The sequence below is a fragment of the Panthera pardus genome, unplaced genomic scaffold (genome assembly GCF_024362965.1).
Source record: "Panthera pardus isolate Hobbes unplaced genomic scaffold, ASM2436296v1 HiC_scaffold_25, whole genome shotgun sequence".
NCBI classification, from domain to species: Eukaryota; Metazoa; Chordata; class Mammalia; order Carnivora; family Felidae; genus Panthera; species Panthera pardus.
In genome coordinates this window covers 23,652,709-23,675,611 of record NW_026526821.1, presented here as the reverse complement: position 1 = coordinate 23,675,611, position 22,903 = coordinate 23,652,709, and the positions used below count along the sequence as shown (strand labels likewise).

The 22,903-nt window shown below is 51.7% G+C and overlaps 3 protein-coding genes across 8 annotated transcripts in view; 1 reads left to right on the top strand and 2 right to left on the bottom strand.

The window, feature by feature from the left end:
- Positions 1–1,317, bottom strand: part of CUNH20orf173 (chromosome unknown C20orf173 homolog) — a 30,328-nt gene extending 29,011 nt beyond the window's left edge. For 2 of the 4 annotated variants that reach the window (XR_002082497.2, XR_008417740.1), the window contains exon 1: positions 1,198–1,317. The gene's annotated coding sequence lies outside the window, so the exon portion shown is untranslated. Of the gene's footprint in view, positions 1–917 lie in introns of all 4 variants that reach the window. The other 2 variants (XR_008417739.1, XR_002082499.2) reach the window with 2 other exon arrangements.
- A 70-nt stretch (positions 1,318–1,387) lies between these two features.
- Positions 1,388–15,692, top strand: ERGIC3 (ERGIC and golgi 3). 3 transcript variants are annotated; one of them, XM_019458680.2, is made up of 14 exons: positions 1,388–1,539; positions 1,678–1,748; positions 1,860–1,947; positions 2,158–2,277; positions 7,226–7,319; positions 8,144–8,309; positions 8,431–8,488; positions 12,579–12,593; positions 13,218–13,249; positions 14,059–14,155; positions 14,233–14,297; positions 14,899–15,035; positions 15,116–15,171; positions 15,373–15,605. In XM_019458680.2, exons 1-14 carry the CDS (start codon positions 1,452–1,454, stop codon positions 15,450–15,452), a joined length of 1,167 nt encoding a protein of 388 aa, XP_019314225.1. In that variant the 5' UTR covers positions 1,388–1,451; the 3' UTR covers positions 15,453–15,605. The 3 variants fall into 3 exon arrangements, with proteins under 3 accessions (XP_019314225.1, XP_019314227.1, XP_019314226.1); XM_019458682.2 differs by lacking the exon at positions 1,678–1,748 and having other exon boundaries at positions 15,373–15,692; XM_019458681.2 differs by lacking the exon at positions 12,579–12,593 and having other exon boundaries at positions 1,390–1,539; positions 15,373–15,596.
- Positions 15,693–17,188: 1,496 nt separating this feature from the next.
- Positions 17,189–22,903, bottom strand: part of LOC109272512 (fer-1-like protein 4) — a 33,891-nt gene continuing 28,176 nt past the window's right edge. The window contains exons 36-45 of the mRNA XM_019458684.2: positions 22,594–22,721; positions 22,224–22,394; positions 21,649–21,803; positions 20,912–21,072; positions 20,267–20,352; positions 19,003–19,101; positions 18,520–18,761; positions 17,800–18,077; positions 17,603–17,703; positions 17,189–17,506 (exon numbers count right to left, since the gene is read on the bottom strand). Coding sequence (XP_019314229.2) covers positions 17,302–17,506; positions 17,603–17,703; positions 17,800–18,077; positions 18,520–18,761; positions 19,003–19,101; positions 20,267–20,352; positions 20,912–21,072; positions 21,649–21,803; positions 22,224–22,394; positions 22,594–22,721 — 1,626 coding nt within the window. The 3' untranslated portion in view covers positions 17,189–17,301. The remainder of the gene's footprint in view (positions 17,507–17,602; positions 17,704–17,799; positions 18,078–18,519; positions 18,762–19,002; positions 19,102–20,266; positions 20,353–20,911; positions 21,073–21,648; positions 21,804–22,223; positions 22,395–22,593; positions 22,722–22,903) is intronic.

The window sequence follows — 22,903 nt, the reverse complement described above, 5'->3', positions numbered from 1 at the left end:
GTCATTCATCCAAGAATGATGCCACTCGCACTTGGTGGTGGTAACTAATGTGTGGAAAGGACCCAGACTCTGGAGCCAGAAAAAACAGGCCTTGAACCCCAGCTGTCCCGTTAACCTTAGGCAAAGTCAACTCACTTCTTGGCTTCCTCGTCTATAAATGGGGTTTGAAACAGTGCCTACCTCCCAGGGTTGTTCTGAGGGTAAAACAGATTAGAGCGGTTGGCATACTGTCAGTTTCCAGTTCCCATGAGCTAGTTCGTTCTTTTCCCCCCTTCCCTAGAAAACTGCAGCCTGAGGGCAGAAGGCGGACTCTGACATTGCTCTGCTTCTCCTGAGTCAGGCTGCCAAAAAGCAACCAGCTCTGGTGTCCCTTCTCCTCTTCCTGGAAGCCTTCCCTAACCCAGTGCGTCAGTTTCTCCTACAGACTACCACAGTCTCCTGTGCCACCTTTTATCAAAGTTCTGGTCTTACATCACTAAAATGACCTGAGCCAAGCACCTTCATGCGCCATGTTCAGAAGCACGGAGAGGCTGTTTGAGTAAAATCAACCCAATAGGTCCTGGCTCCCAGGGTACTTCGAGGTCCAGAAGAATGGGCTGTGATATAGGGCAAGTTACTCACCTTCTCCAGGGCAGTATCTCTTTCAGAAAATGGATGTAAACATCACACCTTTCTTTTTTTTTCTTTTCTTTCTCTTTTTCTCTCTCCCTCTCTCCCTCCCTCCCTTTTTTTTTCTTCCTTTCTCTCTTTTTTTTTTTGAGAGAGAGAACAGGAGAGGAGCAGAGAGAGAGGAGAGGAGCAGAGAGAGAGGAGAGGGAGAATCCCACGCGAGGCTGAATCTAAACTGTGAGACCATGACCTGAGCCAAAAATCAAGAGGGTCAACCAACTGAGCCACCCAGGCGCCTCCACACCTACTTTCTGTAGCAGTGATTCTCAAACTTAACTGCAGGAAATCACCTGGGAGCCACTCCTAGAGTTTCTGATTCAGCAAGTCTGTGGTGGGGCCCCATAACACGCATTTTTAACCAGTGCCCAGGTGATGAGGTTGCTGGTTGGGGACGCTTTGAAAGTCACTGTTCTAGGAGGTTCCAAGTTGTTCCAAGAATCTCATGTGAGGTTCTTGGCGCAGTTCTTCGGTCAACATAAGCAAATGGGGCTCTTACTGTTTCTGCGGGGCAACCACGCCTCCAGGTACCTGGTCCACGGAAGACCACCCACAGGGTGGGAGTGGCTCCCACCCCCCCAACAACTGCGTTTATACTCCGCAGCCCTCAGCACCCGACCGCTGGAGGGGAGGGTGGGGCCTGAGTGAGAACACCGGCGAGGGGTGGGGCCAGGCGTGCGCGTTGCTGCGCCTGCGTGCGGAGAGGGGGCGTGGCTCAAGCTCCGGGCCGGAAGCAGGAGGCTGTAGGGGCGGGCCGGCTGGCGTCCCCTTTCCGGCTGGTCCCCATGGAGGCGCTAGGGAAGCTCAAGCAGTTCGATGCCTACCCCAAGACTCTGGAGGACTTCCGGGTCAAGACCTGCGGGGGCGCCACAGGTAGGCCGCAGCGGGGCCGGGGTTGCAGGGACAGGGGTGTCGAAGAGCTTGGCCGGGCGCCTGGACCCTGCCTGGCCTATGGGGGAGCTTGAGAGAGTGGAGCAGAGGCCATTCTGACCCTCGCTCCCTTCCCCGCAGTGACCATTGTCAGTGGCCTTCTCATGCTGCTACTGTTTCTGTCCGAGCTTCAGTATTACCTCACCACTGAGGTAAGGGCGGGGGGGGGGGGGGCTACTACGTGGGCGGGGCTCGGTATTCTAGGGATGGGAGTGGGAAGGAGAGGTAGGGGGTCGAATCTTACTGAGGTAGTGCTGCTCCAGGTGCATCCTGAACTCTACGTGGACAAGTCACGGGGAGACAAACTGAAGATCAACATCGACGTATTTTTTCCGCACATGCCTTGTGCCTGTGAGTACCCACCAGGCGTGGGAGTTACAAGTTCTGAGGTGGGCTTACAGATTCACACCTCCAGCCTTAGATTCTGGACGGGACCCCAGGACAACCTTCTTTCCTTAACCGCTGCAGCCCCAAGATAGTCCCAGCATCCCCTTTCCCTCCAAAACCCAGATTCCTTTGCTCCTAGGATCCAAGTACCTTACCCTGACTTCCTGCTTCCAGATCTGAGCATTGATGCCATGGATGTGGCTGGGGAGCAGCAGCTGGATGTGGAACACAACCTGTTCAAGCAACGGCTGGATAAGGATGGCATCCCCGTGAGCTCAGAGGCAGAGCGTCATGGTAACTGTGAGGAGGAGGCCAGATCTCAGATCCCTGAGCTGGACATGCCCAACCCCTTCCTTCTGACAAGTGGGATGTGGTTGGCCAAGTGACAGATGAAGCAACTAAGACCCAGAGAAGTCAAATGGCTTGCTTAGGGTCCCCCAGCTATTAAGGATCAGAGTGGACTGAAATCCAGGCTTCTAGCCTCTGTACATTGAGTAGAGTACTCTACCTGGCTATCACTCTCAGAGGTCTCCAATCTCTGCCTATCACTGTTGAGTGACAGAAGTTTGAGGATGGGTCTTATGTGCTCTCGTCGTGGCAGAACTCCTCTAGATGGATCCAAGCTTCTCTAGGTGTTTTCTTCCCCATCCCGTTAGCTGAATTCAGCCCTTAATGCTCTTCCCCTTTGGAATGCAGGGTGGCTTATGGTTAAGAGTTTACGTTCTTGACTTAGATTGCCTAAATTCAGATGTAACTTTGTCTCTTGCAGTCTGTGACCTCAGCTATAAAGTGGTGATATACAGTAGTACCCACCACATGGAATTATAGGATCAAATGAAGTCATGTGTATGATGCCTGGCACAAAGTAGCTGTTCACCCTAGCTTCCTTTCCTGTCTCTAGGCAGCCTCCCAGTGCCTACATTAACTCAGTTTCCCACCATAACAAAACCCTCCTCAAAGCTGTGATTTCTCACACCTTAGGGATGGCTGTGTTGTGAGTTTTATCAGTTGTTCATTCAACAGATATATGTTGAACACCAGTAAAACCAGAGAATTTGCTGTAGGATTGGATGTAGGGTATAAGACAGCAGAGTCAAGGTTCATTCCAAGGCTTGTGGCCTGAGCAAATGAATGACTTGAAATAGGGATGACCAGGGAGGAGGAGGAGGATTTTGTGTGGGTGTGTGAGAGAGGTGGGGGAATATTCTATATCTGCTATTATGTAACAAATTACCCCCAAAATTAGTGGCTTAGAGCAAAAACATTTGTTTTTATCAGTTGCTATGGGTTAGGAATTCAAGAGTGGTGTGGTTGGCTTACAGTCTCTCAGGAGATTGCAGTCAAGCTGTTGGCTGGGGCTGCAGTCATCTGAAGGCTTGACTGGGGTTGGAGGATCCGCTTCTAAGAGGGCTCACATGTATGGCTGTTGGCAAGATGCCTCAGGGCTTTCACCACATAGGCCTCTCAGTGAATATCCTCATAGCATGGCATCTGGCTTCTCCCTGTGCATGTGATCTGGGAGAACACAAGGTGGAAATCATCACAACTTCTTTTATAACCAAACCTCAGAAGTTACACACCATCATTTCTGCAATATGCAAGTGGTTACCCAGATCAGCCTTATTCACTGGGGGAGGTGGAGGCTACATAAAGATGTGAATACCAGGAGGTGATGATTGTTGGAGACTTCTTGGGGACTGGTCCCCCAGGAAAGGATGAGGATTTGGGGGTAGATTTCAGGTTTGAGTCATGTTAAATTTGGGAAATGCTTTTTTTTTTTTTTTTTTAATTTGAGAGAGAGAGCATGAGTGGGGGAAAGCAGAGGGAGAGAGAAAATCTTAAGCAGGCTCCACACTGAGCACAGAGGCCATGACCTGGGATCTCATGACCTGAGCCAAAATCAAGAGTCTCACGCTCAACTGACTGAGCCACCCAGGCACCACCTGGAATGTCCATTTTATACCCTAGTTTTATGCCAAGTTAGATATACCAGTATAGATGTTAGAGAAGGGATGGAGAAACAAATGTAGTTATCAGCATAGAGATGGCATTCAAAGCTATTGGACTAGAGGAGAAAACCTAGGGAGTAAATATAGGTAGAGGAGAGGTCTAGGGACTGTACCCTGAGCCCCGCCAATATTTAGAAGTCAGAAAATGAGGATCTAGGAAGGAAGATTAAGCCATTAAAGTAGAAGAGAACCAAAGATGTTGCAAAAGCCAAGTGGAAGAAGAGTTTTAAGGAGAGTGAACAACTGTCAAAAGCCCCTGAGAGTCCAGTAAAATGTAAGATCTGACCATTGCAGTTGGCAACATGGAGGCCACTGGAGGCTTTAAAAAGAATAGTTTCGATAGTGTTGAGGATGAAAATCTGACCAAAGGACAAAAAAGGAAATAGAGACATTGACTAAAAACAATACTTTCAGGAGTTTTGTCAGAAGAGAAAGCAGAGAAGTAGGGGAGGCTGGCGGAGAATGCAGGTGACGTGGTGGATTTGGTGGTGAGATTAATCCGCATGGTGGATTCTGTTGCTTCTCTGTTCTTCGTGGAAATCGAAAGCAAGGTCATTAGCTAAGAGTGAAGAAAGGGAAAGGAATTATGGAAGCCAAAGATGAGAGGCAGAAATAAATTTAGTCATCTCAGATAAATGGAAAGTGAGCTGATTAGTGAAATGAGGCAGGATTGCCAGGCAGCCTTTTTTTTTTTTTTTTTTTTTTAATGTTTATTTATTTTTGAGAGAGAGCACAAGCAAGGGAGGGGCAGAGAGAGAGAGAGAGGAAGACACAGAATCCGAAGCAGGCTCCTGGCTCTGAGCTGTCAGAACGAGCCAGACATGGGGTCAAACTCACGAACCGTGAGATCATGACCTGAGCCAAAGTCAGACACTTAACTGACTGAGCCACCCAGGTGCCCCTGTCAGGCAGTCTTAAAGGAGGCACAAGCAAGAAGTAGGCACAGAGAGTTGAATTTAACTAGGGTTTGGGTTTTGCGAGGCTGGTACAACAAAGAGAGAGAGGAACAGATGGGTTCTGGCTATGTGCAAGACAATAGTTATAGCAGTGGACCATGGCATTTATTTCCCACCTTTGTCAAGATATAATTGAAATACATTGTGTAAAATTAGGGTGTACAGTGTGATGATTTGATTACATATATGAGACAATTAACACAATACGGTTAGCTAATTATCCATCACTTCACATAGTTACATTTTGTGTGTGTGTGTGTGTGTGGTGAGAACATTTAAGATCTACTCTCTTAGCAGATTTCAAGTATACAATATAGTATTGTTAACTGTAGTCACCATTCTGTACATGAGATCCCAGAATTTATTCATCTTCTAACTGGAAGTTTGTACCCTTTGACCAACATTTCCCCATTTCTCCCACCCCAGCTTCTGGCAACCACCATTCTACTCTGTTTCTATAGTTAGGCTTTTTTAGATTGCACTGTGAGTTCATGAAGTTGTCTTTCTTTATCTGACTTACTTTACTTAGTGTAATGTCCTCAAGGTTTATCCATGTTGTTGCAAATAATAGAATTCCCTTTTAATGGCTGAATAATACTCCATTAAATATATTTACCACATTTTCTTTATCCATTCCTCTGTTAACAGACACTTAGATTGTTTCCATATCTTAGCTGTTGTAAATAATGCTGCAATGAACATGGGGCTGCAGATAACTCTTCAAGATAAAATTTCTTTTTTCTTTTCTTTCCTTTTTTTTTTTTTTTTGGATATACCCAGAAGTGGGATTGGTAGAACATATGGTAGTTCTCTTTTTAATTTTTCAAGGAACTTCCATACTGTTTTCCATAGTAGTTGTACCAATTTACATTCCCGCCAACAGTGCACAAGTGTTCCCTTTTCTCCACATCTTCTTCAATACTGGTTTTTCCTTGTTTTCATTTATTTTTTATTTTTTGGATTCAAACAGGTGTGAGGTGTATCTTATGGTTTTATTCTGCCTTCCCTGATGATTAATGATGTTGAGCTCTTTTCCACGTATCTATTGGCCATTTGTATGTTTTCTTTTGAAATAATGTCTATTCAGGTTCTTTGCCCATTTTTAATTGTATTGTGTGTTTGTTTTGCTGTTGAGTTGTATGAGTTCCTTATATATTTTGGATATTAACACCTTATCAGATATATCTTTTGTGAATATTTTATTTTACTCCATTCTGTTAATTGTTTCTTCTGTGCAGATTTTTATTTTGATGTAATCCCACGTGTTTATTTTTGCTGTTGTTATCTGTACTTTTGGTATCATAACCAAAAAATTATTGCCAAGACCAGTATCAGGGAGTTCTTTACCTATTTTCTTTGAGGAGTTTTACAGTGTCAAGTCTTACATTTAAGTCTTTATTTCAAGTTGATTTTTGTGAGTTGTGTAAGATAGGGGTCTAGTTTCATTTTTGGCATGTGAATATGCAGTTTTCCCAGCAGCGTTTATTAAAGACACTGTCCATTCCCCATTTGGACCATGGAATTTAGATAAGGAGGGAAGTAAGGGCATGAAGGGGTCATGGTGTTAGTGGTGTCAAAAAATTGGTGGATTCTGGGTACCAGAGATAGTGAACTGGGAAAATAAGGATAAGTAGTTGAAGATTGGGATACTTGAAATTGAATTTGGGAAGGTTTGCAGTAATTGGTCAAAACAAGGTGTAGGTATGTGTGTGGAAATGAAGTGGAATCAGGCTGAGATGAGATGACAAAATAAAAAGATTGTTGGAAGATAGGAGGTCAAGATATTAACTATTGAAATCACCAGTTATGATGAGGCAGGGAGTCAGGTGCAGGGAGAGAGGCCTGAGGAGAAGCACCACGGTGAAGTGGTTAAAGGCTTGGGAACTGGGGCTGAAGTCTACCACTTACTGTGTTGCGTTGGGCAAAGTCACTCCTCGTCTCTGAGCCTCAGCGCCTTTGCAGGTACAATGGGGATAATAACCCCCACCTTCCTGAAGTCCTTGTGGGGGTGACAAGAGACATTCTGTGTATGATGACCTGTACTCAGCTAACATTTAGTATTTGCTGTTATTATTTTTATTACTGTTACTTTTATTTAAAGAAATACGTGTGGAAGTGTTTAGTGCCTGGCACATAGTATGTGCCATATAAATATTAGCTATTAGTATAATTTTTATTATTCCTAAGCCACAGGTCAGAGGGCCTGTGCAGGGGTCAGGGGTGGAGATTTCATGATGTCTGCTCCCAGCTGATGCCCCGCCTCTGCCCTTCCCGTAGAGCTTGGGAAAGTCGAGGTAAAGGTGTTTGACCCTGACTCCCTGGACCCTGATCGCTGTGAGAGCTGCTATGGTGCCGAGACTGAAGACATCAAGTGAGCTGGACCCCGGGGACCCAGGGTTATGGGAGCTCCCACCAGGTGCTGTGTGCCGGCCATCCTCAGCCTGTGTCAGACTCCCACAGGTGGAGGAAGTTGGACCAAGAATTTAGCGGAGATGGAGTGGGTGCCTCAGTCACTCATCCTGGTGCAAGTGACTGAGGCTCTGTGGCCAGGCCCTGCCTGGGCCACAGCTGCGCACGAGGCTGAAGCGGCCCCTGCTCTGGTTCAGAAGTGGTCTCAGAATCCAACTGCCTGGGTTCCACCCTTGCATCCTTGGGCAAAGCCACATAACCTCTCTTGTGAAGGGGGGGGTGATGATAACCTTTCCCATAATAGTCACATGAAGATTAAATGTATACTGTATGTAAAGCACTGAGGTTGAAGGCCCAACCCAGGTAATTAGGCCCTTGATATGTGGCAACTGCTGTTATATTCCTCAGGCCCTGGCCCCTGAGAAGCTGATTCAGAGGGTCTAGGGTAGGGGCTGGGAATATGTATTTAAAATTTTTTGTATTGTAAAATATATGACTTATAAAACTTACCACATTCACGTGTACAATTCATTGGTATTAACTACATTCATAGTGTCGTGCAACCAGCATGACTTTGTTGTAAAACTTTTCATCACCCCAAACAGAATGGGAATATACATTTTTAACAGTCCTGATGCCTCTGAGGAAACATACTTTGAGAACATCAGTGGTCAAAGGATGAGGCTGGCAGAGGCTTTGTTAGTGGACAGAACTGCTTTATTTCCCAAGGTATCAGCTCTGTTTTCGTGCTTCTTTGACACTCACCCTGCACCCCCTCTCCTGCAGGTGCTGTAACACCTGTGAGGATGTTCGGGAGGCTTATCGCCGTCGGGGCTGGGCCTTCAAGAACCCAGACACTATCGAGCAGTGCCGGCGAGAAGGCTTCAGCCAGAAGATGCAGGAGCAGAAGAATGAAGGCTGCCAGGTGTATGGCTTCTTAGAGGTCAACAAGGTACAGGAGGGACTCAGGCGGGAAAGGGCCAGCCGAGCTTCGGGTTGGCCCCACTTGGGCCCTCAGGAGACCAAGAGAAGGGGGAAAATGGCTGGAGAATGAGAGGGAATATCCCCTACAGGTGGCTGGAAACTTCCACTTTGCTCCTGGGAAAAGCTTCCAGCAGTCCCATGTGCACGGTGAGTGACACCACCTCCACTGGGGAGTTTTAGACCCTGGATACCCCTGCACTTGCCTGATGTTCTGTGTCTTTGGCCCAGAAGAGACCCTCATCTCGGGCAGCAGTTTGGCACACAGTTAAGAGCACAGGCTGAGGAGCAAGACTGCCTGGGTTCAGACATCAGTCTCACACTAACAGCTGTGTGGAACTTTGAGGAACTTCCTTAACCTTTTTGAACTTGTTTCCTACTGTATAAAATGGAGACGATAGTACTTATTTCCTAGGGTGTTTGTGCAGGTTAAAGATTGCAGCACATGGGGCTCCTAGGTGGCTCAGTCACTTAAGCATCTGACTTCAGCTCAGGTCATGATCTCTAGTTCGTAGGTTTGGGATTCTCTCTCTCCTCCTCACTCTCTGCCCCTCTCCCTCCCTCCCTCCCTCCCTCCCTCTCTCTCTCTCTCTCTCTCAAAATAAATAAACTTAAAAAAAAAAAAAAAAAGATTGCAGCACAGAGCCCAGCTTGTGGTAGGCACTTGTTCAAAATGTAGACCCCAATATCGGATGACCCATGTGTGAGGCTTTGGGATCAGCAGACCTGGGTTGGAACACTGGTTCTGCCACTCCTGAGTTATATCAGATTTGGGAAATACTGAGCCCTACTCAGTTTTTCCTCCTGTAAAATGGGGCTGAAGATACTGATACCACCCTCACAGGGTTGTTCACAGGGATGAATAAATGGGATTTATTTTCATTCATTTATTCACCCGTACATTCACTAGATACTTAGTAGTCACCTACCGTGTGCCCCATTGTAGTGGGGGTGCTAACAATACAGCAACGAACAAAACAAAGTCCCTGTCCTCAGAACATTATATAGTAAAGAAACACCATGAACAAGTTGTAAAATATATGGACTATCAGATGCTATTAAGTACCATGAAGCAAAGAAAGGCAGGACAAAGATGACAGGCGAGGGGCTCTGGTGAGATGGTGCGTGTGCGCTGCTGTGTATTGGGGGCAGAGAGACTCTAAGGGGGTGGCATTTGAGTAAAGACCTGAAGAAAGTGAAGGAGCTGGCCATAAGGATGTCTGGGCGAAGGATTTGAAGCAGAGAGAAGAGCAAATGCAAATCTCTGAGGAGAGAGTGTGCTTGGCAAGTTCAAGGTGCAGTAAGAAAGCTGGGGGCTGGAGCAGGCTGGTGTGGTTAGTGATAAGGTGAACCAGGTAACAGGGCCATGGCGGGCAGGGCGTGGAAGGACACCACAGGGACAAGGGCTCTTACTCTCCATGAGATACAAGGCCATCCGAGGGATCTGAGGAGATGCTTCATGATGTGACTTGACTTTCAGAAGTAGGCGGCACTCTGCTGTGTGGATAATATGGGGAAGAGGGGCAGGACAGAACCAGAGAGGCCAATGGGAGGCCATTGCGATGGTCCATCCCAGCACAGGATGATGGGGGCCAGGCCAGGCTGGTAGTGGAGGGCCAAGCAGTAATTACTTACGTTTGAGGGTAATGCCAAGAGGAGTGGCTGATGGGTGTGAAGGGTGAGGGAAGGGGAGCAGTCAAGGATGAGTCTGAAGTTTTGTGCCTGAGTAGTGAGGATGAAGCTGCCATTTAGGGGGAGGGGAAGATTCAGAGGAACAAGTTTAGATGGCTGGACGAGTAAAGTGAAATTCAGCTTTGTACGTGTTCAGAGCAGTGGGATTTGGGCATCCTTTTAGACCACCCAGATGCAAGTCAGTCAGTTGGCTGTTCAATGTGGAGGTCAGGGGAGAGGTCTGGCACAGAGATACAGATGTGGGAGTCCTCAGGCATGTAAAACCATGGAAGTGGGTGAGGGCCCCTTGGAGGTGAGGGTAGGTGGAGAGGAGGACTCAAAGGACTGAGCATGGCACCTCCACTATCAGAGTGTGGGCAGGGGGAGAAGGGGGGGGAACGTGGAGAGGTGGGGTATACGGGGTGGGGGGGTGGGGGGTGGGAGCAGGGGAAGACACGGCAAGAAGACCAGTAAGAAACACTTGTGAGGCGCCTGGGTGGCTTGGTCGGTTAATCGTCCGACTTCGGCTCAGGTCATGACCTCACGGTCCGTGAGTTCGAGCCCCGTGTCGGGCTCTGTGCTGACAGCTCAGAGCCTGGAGCCTGTTTCAGATTCTGTGTCTCCCTCTCTCTCTGCTCCTCCCCTGTTCATGCTCTGTCTCTCTCTGTCTCAAAAATAAATAAACGTTAAAAAAATATTAAAAAAAAAAAAGAAACACTTGTGAGAGGAGAATGCCCTCCAGGAGGTGGTATCCTGAAAGCCTGGGGATGGAGGTGTTTCCAAAACCGTATCAGATGCTTCCGGACATCAAGTACAAGTTGCCCATTGGGTGTATGACATGGTGGTAGTCATTGTGACCTTGACAGTAGTTTTTGTGGAGTGATAGGGAGCACCCATTGCGTGGGCTCTGGAGAGAATGGGAGAGGAGTTGAGCCGGTGAGTAAGGACAGCTCTTTTGGAGAGTTTGCTGTAAAGGGAGGAGAGTGTGCTGATGCTGGAGGGAAATGTGGGCTCAACAGCGTGGTTTTGCCAGAGGTGCGACATGTGACGTAGGTTAACATGCTGTGGGAAACAGTCTGCTGAATAGTTAGCAGAAGTCATGCTCCATGGGTGGGAGGGACAGTTGTCAGAGTGAAGTCCTTGAGAAGGAAAAAGACAGAATCTAGTACCTCAGAAGTGTAGAATAAAGCCCAAATTCGGCAACAGGAGGAAAGGCAGACTACGTCTGGACAGGTAGGATGGCAGCCGGGTGATGGGGACACCATCGGGCAGTGTGACAGGGTTGTGAGGAGTGAGTTGTGGCCAGAGGCTAGAACCACTGAGAAGAGGCATGGAAGGGCTGACCTGCTGTTCTGGGTGGATCTGATAGTGATTAAAATAAGTAGGGATAGTTGGGATAGTTTGCCACGAGCTGCAAAGCTAGGAATTTTAGGGCAGCTCGAGGGTCAGTGATCTGGAAGTGGCATTAAGGAGCAAGGAGGGCCTCACTTCATGCCACAAAGGAGGATAAATGTGGGGAAGAAACTGTCGCCACTAAGAGGGCTACAGGGCGCCTTCGAGGGAGAGCCAGGCTGCGGTTGGAGCAAGAAGGTGAGTGGAATGTGTAGAGGTTGAAGATGTAGGGGTTTCGCTGATGAGTGATGGAGCCCCCTGGGAGGGATGGGAGTCGGGGTCATATTGGGGGATGTACAGAGCCACGGTGTGACAGGAGTCCAGGGGATGAGAGATGAGTTGGTGGTCCTGAGATGCCTCATCACTACGGGAAGCAGGAGTAAAGGGCCTGCTGGAGATAGCCCTGCTGGTCTTGAAGGGGGGTGGGGGGGCGGGGGGGCTGAGTGTTGGGGAGGGGCAGGAGGTGGGTCTGGAGCCCCCTCTCTATTCTGGAGGGGGTTGGGGGAAAGGTGGTCTCACTGGGATGGGGGGAAGACCACCAGTGTCGAGCTGTTGGCACAGGGTCTGGAGGCATTCAGTAGGAGGCGGTCTGGCAGGCAGCAGCCTCTCTTCTCCACCTAGGCTGCCTTAGAGTCAGGGAACCCAGGGCAAAGGGTATTCCATATCCTGGGAGGATATTTAAAACACAAAGCTACAATTGCCTGAGGCCAGAGATCTGACCGAATTGAAGGTCAGGAAGCTAGTTTCTGACACCCTTGTTGCTTTGGGTGGGGGAGGGGGGAAGATTATAAAGTTCACTTAGTGCTTTTCCATCTTAGATCCTACCTGGTCCTCAGGACAGCCCTTTGTAAAGATCACTGAGGTCCAGCGAGGGCAAGTGACTTGCCCAAGGTCACACAGCTAGGAAAGTGGCTTATTGGGCTCTAGGTCTTTTGTTCTTCCTAGGCCACCATACTTCTGCCCCAAGACCCCTCGTATTTTTCCCTGGCTGGGGAGGAGTTACCCTGGAGACTAGTGCAGGAGGAGACTTGTTAGCTAGGTCCAGACCCTACTGCCAAGGCAGGAATATTCCAGTCTTCCTTTCTACCACGTTATTTTGCTCCATGGTTCTCATTGTGAAGCTCTCAATCTTTTTTCTCTTCCTCCCTTCTCTCTCCTTCCCTCCCCCATGCTGCAGTACATGCTGTGGAGAGTAAGTGGCCCTGCCCCCCCAGGAAGGCCAAGCCCCCACTTCTGGGGCAGCCTACCCTCCCAGGAAGGGGGGAGGTTTGGATGGGCCTGGTATAGGGGTCTTATTTTTCAGGTAGGGTTTCTTGAAGCAGGAGGGATCAGGGCCAGAGGGCAGGAAGTACTTGTTCTGGAATAGATGGTATGGACTATCCATGGCATTTCCTTTGGGGGCTGTAGGGGGGTAGGGGCAGGGGGGCAGGGAAAGTGCTTGGATGGCATTCTCTGGTCTCGCCTCACCTTGGGGTTCAGCAGTTGTCCATCAGCTCTATTTAGTGGGAGATAGAGTCAGTGGGGTTTGTTTCCTGAGGTGCAAGCAGGGACTTGGTGGGAATGAAAACCTGGTGTGATGCCTGTAAAGGGCTCCCTGTATATGTCAGGGAAGATATGGGGTCTGTTCTTAAGGCCCAGGAGGGTGTGTACTTGCACACAGGCTCCAGCAGAGCCAGGCTGAGGGGAATGAAGGGTCAAAGAGGAGCTGGGCAGTCGCACTCCAGAAGGAGGGGTGAGGAGGCCTGAGCAAGGATGCTGAGGGAGCCAGGAGGCCAGTCCTACTCCACCTGGTGACACCTTCTCCCTTCTCTCCTAGTCCATGACTTGCAGAGCTTTGGCCTGGACAATGTAAGTACCAGAGACCATGCAGGGCGGATGAGGGTGGGAGATGGATGCTGCCTTCATTTCTCCACAGGGATGTCCTGGGATGGGGGAGCAGATAAAAATACACCATATTCGGCCAGGGAATCAGTCTGAGGGTCAAGAACTGAGATCTGTGCAGGCTGGAGATAGGGGATGGGGTTGGACAGGAGCATCCTGGGCAGAGGGAGCCTCCAGCAAAGTCAGGAGGGAGCGGGGCACTTCTCAGCAACTGTAGGGGCTGGTGTGGCTGGAGAGGTTGGCGGGGACCAGACCACATAGGACTCAGGCAGAGCTGCAGTCTGGTCTTCCTCCTGAGAGCCTCCTGGAGGCTGTTGGCCCTTTAACCAGTGTCATGATGTAATCAAGTTTGCACGTTTTTAAAGATCCCTCTAATAGCTGAGGTTGATAAAGACCGAATCAGGACAGGAGTCGGAGCTGGGAAATCTGGGGCCCCTCCAGCCTAGGCTTCCCTGGCTCAAGACTTGCAGGCAAATCTGGCACCTGCCACAACGGGTCCATGCCCGGTCTTTATTTGCCGTATGTTTGGATGCAGCCAGAACCTCAGACTGTGGAGGTCCAGAGGCCATAGACTCTGTTCCCTGGTGGGGCATGGGGGTTCTGCCTGTCTTGATCAGATTCTCCCAGGCAGGACCCTGCCCTCCCTCCTGCCTCACCACACATCCATTCCCCAAGCCAAAGCATCCCTGTCTGCCATTGTACCACGGAACCTTTGATGGGGTGAGGCCTGTTGGGGCCTTGAGCGCTCGAGGCTCAGGTGCTGGTATTGCTTGCAGATCAACATGACCCACTACATCCGGCACCTGTCATTCGGGGAAGACTACCCAGGCATTGTGAACCCCCTAGACCGCACCAACGTCACCGCACCCCAAGGTACCAGCCTGGGAGGTAGCCCCCAGTTAGGAGAGCCCTACCCAGCACCCATGCCCAGTGCTCTCTTCTCCCTGCAGCCTCCATGATGTTCCAGTACTTTGTGAAGGTGGTACCTACAGTGTACATGAAGGTAGACGGGGAGGTAAGTCGGCAGGAGCTCAGGTATCAGGGTCCCTCTTGGTGAGAAGCAGAGGCTCAGAGAGGGTAGGTGATTTACTCTCACAGCGAGAGTGCAGGGCCCACACTGTCGGACTTCAAAGCGCTTGCACTTTCTACTTGTTCAAACTGCCTCCATCCATTCCATGGGTGCTCACTGTCCCCGAGGTCTCCCCTGGGTTGGGGGCTAACCCTTCCTGGGTCCCCTCCTCCCCTTTCTGCTGTCACCAGTGGAGCAACAGCTCGGCAGATAGGAAGTCCGGCCCGGCCTTGCCAGGAGCTCGTGATGCAGCCTTGGAGAGTTCCTTCCCATCCCTAAACCCCCACTGAGAGAATCCACCAGATGTAGTTGGGATTGGTGAACTGTAAAGAGCCAGTGACTGAGGGGCAACTGGGGTGGTGAGGCCAAGGGAGGGTGCCTAGGTGGTCCCCGGGCCTTGCAGTGTTCATAAGTGAGCTGGGGCCTTGTTTTCTCCTCTGCACAGTCAAGGCACTACAGACAAGGGGTGGGAGCAGGGGTAGGGCTGAGGGGGATTGGGAGCCAGGTTATAGAGTCGGCCCTGGCCCAGACTCCCTTCCTGTCCCAGGTGCTGAGGACAAATCAGTTCTCTGTGACCAGACACGAGAAGGTTGCCAATGGGCTGATGGGTGACCAGGGACTTCCCGGAGTCTTTGTGCTCTATGAGCTCTCGCCCATGATGGTGAAGCTGACGGAGAAGCACAGGTGAGGGTGGGGAAAGGGAGGGGCCTGGGCCTGCAGGGAGCAGGGGTACCTGCTGATCCCCTGCCCTGTCCCTCTACCAGGTCCTTCACCCACTTCCTGACTGGTGTGTGCGCTATCATTGGGGGCATGTTCACAGGTTAGAAGCTCGAGGGCGTGTTTGGGGTTGGGGCATGGCAGGGAATGTAAAGCCTGGGCTCCCTGCGGATTTTGGGTTGGGGGGAGGAGGAGCACCTCCATGGTGAAGGGGACTTGCTGGCCTAGCCAGTCAGGTGACACGGCTCTGGGGTTCAGCCAAGGGCCCAACTAGGCCCGTGTCAGCCCTTGTCTCTGTCCCCAGTGGCTGGACTCATCGATTCACTCATCTACCACTCGGCTCGAGCCATCCAGAAGAAAATTGATCTCGGGAAAACAACGTAGCTGTCTCCTTCCCCTCCGTTGTTCCCTTTCTCTTTGGCCTTGTGGTCATTTCCCAGCCTTCTCCCCACCCCTCCGACCCCCTCAGAGCGTCGGTCTCAGCACAGGTTGATAAATCTATTGATTGTGATAGTACTTGCTGGTCTTCATGTGCTTCTTGTGTGGCCAGGGCCTGGAAACAAACCCTTTGCACAGCCATGAACTGAAGGCAATCAGAACTGACGGATCGGGCCAGATGCCCTCTGGGAGCCCCATGTGGACATCCCCTGACTAATTGGGCTTTATTCACACAAAACTGATATCCACCCCAATGCCCCATCCTCAGTCCCTCCTCTGCTGTGGTCTTTGGGCCTTTTGGGTTCAGCTCCAGGGTTGAGATGGACCTTTCCAGTATGAGCTTCCTGGGGCCACCATGGCCCACAGGCTCATGAGTGTCTGACCCCCGTGGTGCTAGGGCCGTGGGTGCAGGCTGGGGCTTGCCACCTCTTCAGTGATGGCTAAAGCTAGGGCTTCTCCCTGCCACCCTGGGTTCAATCACCTGATCCCTCATCCTCACTGACCATGCTCTATGCCAAGCCCCTGCTGACTCCGAGCACTAAGAGGGGTCCAGGCACATCCCGTACAGTCTTCTAGGAGGAGGCAGAACTGAAAAATGGAGGGAAGGTAGCAGTGGCCATTCTGGAGCAAGGCTGGCTTCAGACCCCCAGCTCTGGACCTCATCAGGGCTTCCCAGTATAGCCCTTAGTAAGTGTGGAGGACCAGGCCCAACACCACACCATGCTGCAGCCCAGGGAAGCAGGGACATTTGACAGCTGGTCAGTTCATCCGATTGTTTCTCAGGGAGTGTGCGGGTAAGACAGTAGTAGGGGTTCGAGTAGAAAGGACAGGAAGCCAACTAGGGTGATGATAGCAAAATCTCTAGAGGCAGACCTGAGATCCAGCTCTGATGTGATCACCCACGAGCTGTGTGACCTTGGACATGTCTCATTTATAAGTTGCAGATGATACTGCCGGCTGTAGTGAGCCTTGTTTTTTTTTTTTTTAGGTTAGCCAGAAACCATTCCTGCTTGTTAATAGTATCCTGAATTTCCTCTAGGAACCTCCCTACTTTCTCAGCATATGTGTTTGGGAGAAGGTTTGACCTCCCAGGACTAGGAAAGCTTTCTTCTAGGTGTGAACATGGGGAGATACAAGGCTGGTGCTGCCATCCTGCAGCTCCCAGGGGGAACTCTATGTGCAAATGAGCTGGCCCCAGAGGACAGCAGAGCTGAGTCCAGAGGCAGAAAACCGGTCCTAGTGACATCATTTGAGCCCTGTGACAAGCTGCCAGCTAAACACTGGGAATTGCAGCTATGCAAGACACACACACACACACACACACACACACACACCGCCCCCCGCCAAGCCCTTTTTGTTTAATCCAGTAGGGTTGGGATTTCTGTTACTTGCAACCAAAAATGTTCTGGCTGATATGCCTACTCTTCAGGGCTGAAGAATAAGCTAATGAAGTATGTAAAGTGCTTAGCTGTCACTAAGTGACCCTGCCATTATCAGGAGCAGGAGCAACAGGTGGGCTACTCGGCATGACAGCTTGGCGGCCAGGGTCCTCGGCCTGAGCCCTGAGCTTCCTGCCAGGTCCCATTCTTCCTAGTGGCAGCCACCCATCCCCAGCACCTGTTACCCAAGGGCAGCTCTGTTTTCTGCCCCTTGTATCATCATGCACAGCCTATGTTCAGGTGTCAGAGTGGAGGCACAGTCAAGTTCATTCGAAGAAAGCAGTGAACTCAAACATTCGTGTTGGTGAGAAGGACCCCCAGAGGTTATACGGTTGGTAGGGGAAGAGTGTGCAGGGTCAATTAGGGTCAGGGGGCTGGTGGAGGGGGCGGAAGATGACCTGGCTGATCTGGCCGGGCATGGTGTAGAAGACCAGGAGAAGGAAGATGGTGACCAATGCTAGCAGCAGCAGCAGCACCAGGATGCGCCAGTACCGGCGCCAGATGAAGAAGACAAAGGTCTTCAGCGGGTTCACAAACCAGTTGAAGGAGGTTTTAGGGCGGCTGTGGGGACAGAGGTAGTGTCAGAATGACGAGGAAGCTCCTGGGCCGCCCCCACCTACCTCAGGCTCTGGCCCAGCCTCCTGTGTCGCCCCTCACTTGGGCTTCTCCAAGGGCTCAGGCTCCTTCCGCCCCTTCCCCACTGGCCGCTTCTCTGCTTCCTCCACGGTCAGCAGCTCAAACTCTGCCTCCACCTTCCCCTAGAGAAAGGAGGGAACAGAGGCTGAGCTCTTAGGTGGTCTCAGACCCCACCTCATACCCCCACCCACCCGGGGCCCTGCCCCGGCCACACCCACCGTGAGGATGTAGACGCTGCCTCCAGGGTCTGTGAACGCTAGGTCTTCTGGCCGGCCCTTCCTCCTCTTCTTCTGCCTCTTGCCAGCTCGCACCTCCCGCTGCTCCCGATCCTCATCCTCTGGCTCCCGCAGCTTCACTACTGGCCACCAGCCCCGCAGGCGGCGGCAGCGAAACAGGTTGCACCTCGGCCCTGCCCCATCGCGGGCCAGGCGCACAGAGCAGAGCTCGGGGCCCCGGGCCCCCCGCACCATGTCTGGCAGCTGCAGCTCCAAGGATCCTGCGAGTGCAGAGCTCTCTGGGTTAGGTAGGAGATCAAGGTCTGTCTGGGCCTGGGGTGGTGGGGAGCCACAGCAGGACTGTGCCTCAGGGCATCAGGAACTAAGACGTGGTGCGCCACAGCTGGGGGCCACACAAGCACAGCCACATGTCAGCAGGTTGTCAGACCCTGGTGAAACGACCAAGGATGGGACCAGACTGCCAAAGTGGGGCCATGGTTTCAGAGTCCAAAGTGACCTGAGTTCGGGTCATGTCAGAAGATTGAGTCAGGGACTTTGGGTGGGAACGGAGGTCAGTAATGAGGCCAGAAAGGTTAGTGACCTAGGGTCTGAAACCCAGGACTCAGGGTTGGGTTACAATAGGGAACCAAGGGCCAGGGGGCACTGGCAATGAGGACAGAAAGTAGGGCCAGGGTTTGAGGCAGGAGGGAGGCAAAGCCCTACCAAGGAAGTCGTTGGCAGAGATGCGGTCATAGTCCCAGACCTGCAGGACCAGCACGGCTGGCTGCCGGAACTCGGCCTCCTCCAGGGCGAAGGGTCCAGGCCGGCGCCTGACGCTCACCTCCCGTTCCGTGGGCAGGTAGTCGAAGCGGAACACAAAGCGCCAGTTAAAATTCCCCTCCCCAGTCAGAGAGTTGAAGTGAACGTCTGTCTCCTGCTTGTCATGCTCCAGTCCCTTCACCCAGCTGGAGCCAGGAGAGAGGTACAGGCAGAAGAGTAGGCTTCAGCACTGGGGCCAAACCCAGAACCCAGCTCGCCAACCCCCCCCCAACCCCTGACCACCAGAGGTGGGGGGGGCCCTCCACCAACTTCAGGTGCCAGAGAAGGCCCAGAAGACAGGGCTGTGGCTCAGCCTGAAGCCCATGCCCCTGACTGCAGTCTCACCTTGGTTCTCAGCCATTTGCCCAGCCTAGCCCACAGGCTCACCTTTTCACGTAGATGTCACTTGACATCTCTCCAGTGAGTGGGTTCACATCATCCAGAACCACATCCTCCGTGTTCCAGATGATGACTCTGAGCTCATAGCTGGGGGAAGTATCAGAAGAGAGTTTTCAGACTCTTGGGGTCTTGATAGGGGCTGCAGGAAGCACCTAGGCCATAGCTGTGACATTCATTGAGCACCTCCATGTGCCCAGCTGGGTGATCAGGATGTCTGTGGTACCTACATGGGCAGTCCCAGCTATCACTGACCACCCCCACCACAGCAGATGGCACCAGGAATGGTCTATTGACCAAAGCTGGGCCAAGTTTCCCCCATAAATTTTGAAATCAGGATGCTGAAAGGCTGAGTAACGTCAGATGCCACCACATTTGGAGTTGGAGCCACCACGAGCCAGGGTGATGTGCAAGCTGAAGTCTTAGGGCACAGGGGAGAGAAAGCCAGTTTGCAGTGACAAGTGAGAGGGAGAGCTACAGAGTGGGGATGAGAGCACGCAGCCCCTGAGTGGCAGAAGGAGGGGCGGCAGCTTTCCTGATTCTACCCCAGATAGCCATGGATTTTTCTGGGTATCTGTTGTTTTCTCTTACCCAGCATCAGTTTCCTCTCATTTGCTGACGGCACCATGATTTTGTGTTGGTGAGCACCCACTACCCTCACCCCTATGCTGTCAATCTGTGTGATTCTGGTGGGGAAGACTCACCTCTACCTGGCTCCAGAGGTGGGTACATCACCTAGGACATCACCCAGGGTTAGCCAATGAGCGGATTACAGCCCCCTACCCACAAGGGTTGGTTAAGAGACCAGGATTTGACGCATGCTGATCCAATGAGAGTCAGCCCTGAGACTTCTGCTTTTACTGGCAAACAGGTGTTTGTTTTTCTGCTCAAGTAGTCTAGTTGATGAGATATAAGCCTTGTACCATTAGCAGCCATCTTGCCCCCAGACTGCAGAAGCCTCCCTGAGAGTGACGCCAAGGGAAGCAGAGCCCAGAGGTGGAAAGTGTAGATTGCTGACAATATCTGAAGTACATAGAGCCTACGCAGAACTCCACTCAGACCAGCTCCAGTTGGAAGGGGGCAGACACCCAACTCACAATGGCTTAAGAAAAGAAAGGGAACTTAATAGCTCACCTAGTTGAAAAGGCTGGCTCAGCAGCCTCTGGCTGCTTCACTGGAGGCCCAGGTTTTCAGAGAGCCCTGGTACTGGCAGTCCAAATGTGCCTGCCCCAGGGGAGGCAGGGCCAGAACTCACCTGATGGGCTGCCGAGGCTTGATGTCAACTGGGGGTGGGGCAGGCACATCGCGGGGGAAGATGTCAATCCACATGTGAAGGGATCCCTGGGAACACAGGACCAGGCTGAAGGGGTTTGCTGAGGTCCCCACCTCCTGTGATAGCCTTGTGGCCAGAGGCTGTGCCTTGCCCCAGGTGGAGAGGAGCTGGAGTCAAGAGGGCACAGTCAGGTAGATCCTGGAGGATGAGGTCGAAGGTGGGGTCTGAAGTGGGGGTTCCAGGTCTAAGGTTAGGTTAAGGATAAGGCCCTGGGAGTGGAAGGTTGGGATCAAAAGTAAGATCTGGTGTTCCCAAAGTCCAGAGCCTAGGGACCTGGGGTTGAGGTCAGATCGAGAGTGCCAGGTCTGACCCCTTGGTGGCCAGGGGTGGGGATCCTGCAGGACCAAAGTCAAGGTGGAGGTATGGAGTCCAGGGTGGGGGTCTAAGACTGGAGTGGGGATGCTGGGAACCAGGATCAGGAGCCAGAATCAGAAGTGGGAGTGCAGTGCCCAGTTAAAGGTGTTGGGGAAGGTGCATCCTGAGGGCCCAGGGTCCAGGAGCAGGTGGGAGTCCTGGGATTCTGGGAACCCCGGGGGTTCTGGGGTTGGGTGCTGAGCCCTCCCTCACCTGCAGCAGCCCTGGGCTGCGGGGATGGTAGAGGGGCCGAGTTTCTACGTGCTCGGGCACCAGCTGGATCCCAAGCTCCGGCATCTCTTGCCAGCGCTGCAGCACCAGCAATGCCTGTACCTCCTCGGGGACCTCGCTTGCCACTTTGGGGCCCCCCCTACCTGCGAGAAGAGGTGTATGAGCTTGGGTCCCTCACAGGTCCCGAATCTCCCACTTTCCACTCCCACCCCTCAACAGAAGTGCAAAGCTGAGGCAGCTTTGTTGGACAAAGCCCATGGTCCGGGAGGTCAAGTCCACAAGGCACAGAAAGTGGGGAGATGCTTCTCTAACAACTTTTGCCTGTAAAAATCCAGCAGTGGAAGGACAGTGGGATTGGAGGGGCTATGACTTTGCACAGACTCTGTTTAGAGAAAGACCGCCAGCCACTTATGAGGTGTGAGCTCAATTCTGCAGCTACATTTTGTCATGTGGGACCCCTATGTGGGCCACCCTATGTTCTGGAAACTTGATTAGCTATGGCTCTGAGGGGTCCACTTTGACTCTTTGGGGATCATGCTCACCAACAAAGACCATTTTCTCCCCACCATCCAAGAATCTCATCCTTAGCCAAACTCACCACCTCTGCTTGCAGAAGGAGGCAAGTTCTTTTGGGGGACACACTAGAGTGGGCACCAGGGGGCCCCTGTACCTTAACAATCTTGCTCCCTATGGAGTGTTCGTCAGAGAGGGGCTGGTACCTGGGGGCAGGGTCTCAGGCGATGTCAGAAAGACTTTGCTGCCCACCTTGACAGCCCCGGCTCGGTATTCAGGGCCAGGGAGGCCACAGCGTTGGCACAGCCCCGCCAGGATCTGGGAAGGCTGGAGCGCATCACGCCAGGCATTGTACCCGTCCCTGCGGGCAGAAAGGGAAAATGCTTCAGTTGGAGTCAGCATATGGACACAGGTGGGCACAGGGGCAGGGATGGGGACCCTTGAAGACATAGGATCCAGGTTCATAATTCCAGTACAAGACAGATTAGACCTTGCTTATGGTAACCAAGAAAATCAAAGATGTATTGCCCATGCTCCAATGGCGGAGATAACTGATATTATCTCCATTTTGCAGATGAGGAAACTGAGGCTCAGAGAGATCAAATGACTTATTATAGGATACCAAATCCCAAGCCCAGGTATTGACCACTATGCTATAAGGTCCTGGTCATAGGGAGGTCCCCTTCTATGAAATCAAAGGATCTGGGGACATCAACAAGAATGTGACCTTAAATGTCTTTGGTCAGACTCAGAATGGCTCCTGAGGGTCTGTGGGACTCACGTGTCATATTGGGAGGCCAGCCCACAGTTCGCCCTGTGATGGCTATAGAATCGGTTTTCCAGATCAATGTGGGTCTCCCCAATGAGGTCATCAGAACCCACAAGGTCGTGATCAAACACAGCCACAGTCAGCTCTGGCTCGGCAGGAAGAGAGATGCTGAGCTCCAGCACCCTGGCCAGGAGAGAGAATGGCTGAGGACACCTCCATCCCCTAGGAGATGGTCTTGTTGGGGGACAGGGGTTCCAGGGGGCTCAGCAGCCTTTGTCCATTCCCTCACCATCACCATGCCAGCTGCCTGAATGGGATGCCTTGGGCCACAGGGTCAGATGGTAAAGGTGCTCCCACTCCCAAGCCCAGGGCCCAGCCTCACTCTCCAAAGATGGGGTTCAGCTGCTTGGGGATGTAGCGCTCCTTGGTGTCCTGCCGCTCCCGGCCAGCACTCACCACCACGTAAGGGTCTGCCTTGCCATTGGGGTCCGCAGGAGCCAGGTTGGTAGCCTAGGGGGACAATGTGGGTGGGGCTGAGAGAAGTATCACTGTCATAACCCAAGGTTACCCTTGCTGGACCAAATCTCAGGTTATGTGTAAGCAAGAAGTTACCGAGGAGGTATCTCGCACCACGAGGAATCAACTGAAAGGTTGCACAAGATGACTTTTTTCTTCTTTTAAGTTAATTATGA

Bases quoted from the DNA above. Each gene is read 5' to 3' on its own strand.
- ERGIC3 (XM_019458680.2), top strand. From the start codon at position 1,452: ATGGAGGCGCTAGGGAAGCTCAAGCAGTTCGATGCCTACCCCAAGACT. The intron at 8,310-8,430 runs GTACAGGAGGGA...TATCCCCTACAG, and splicing joins GCTTCTTAGAGGTCAACAAG to GTGGCTGGAAACTTCCACTT. The intron at 15,172-15,372 runs GTTAGAAGCTCG...CTCTGTCCCCAG, and splicing joins CATTGGGGGCATGTTCACAG to TGGCTGGACTCATCGATTCA.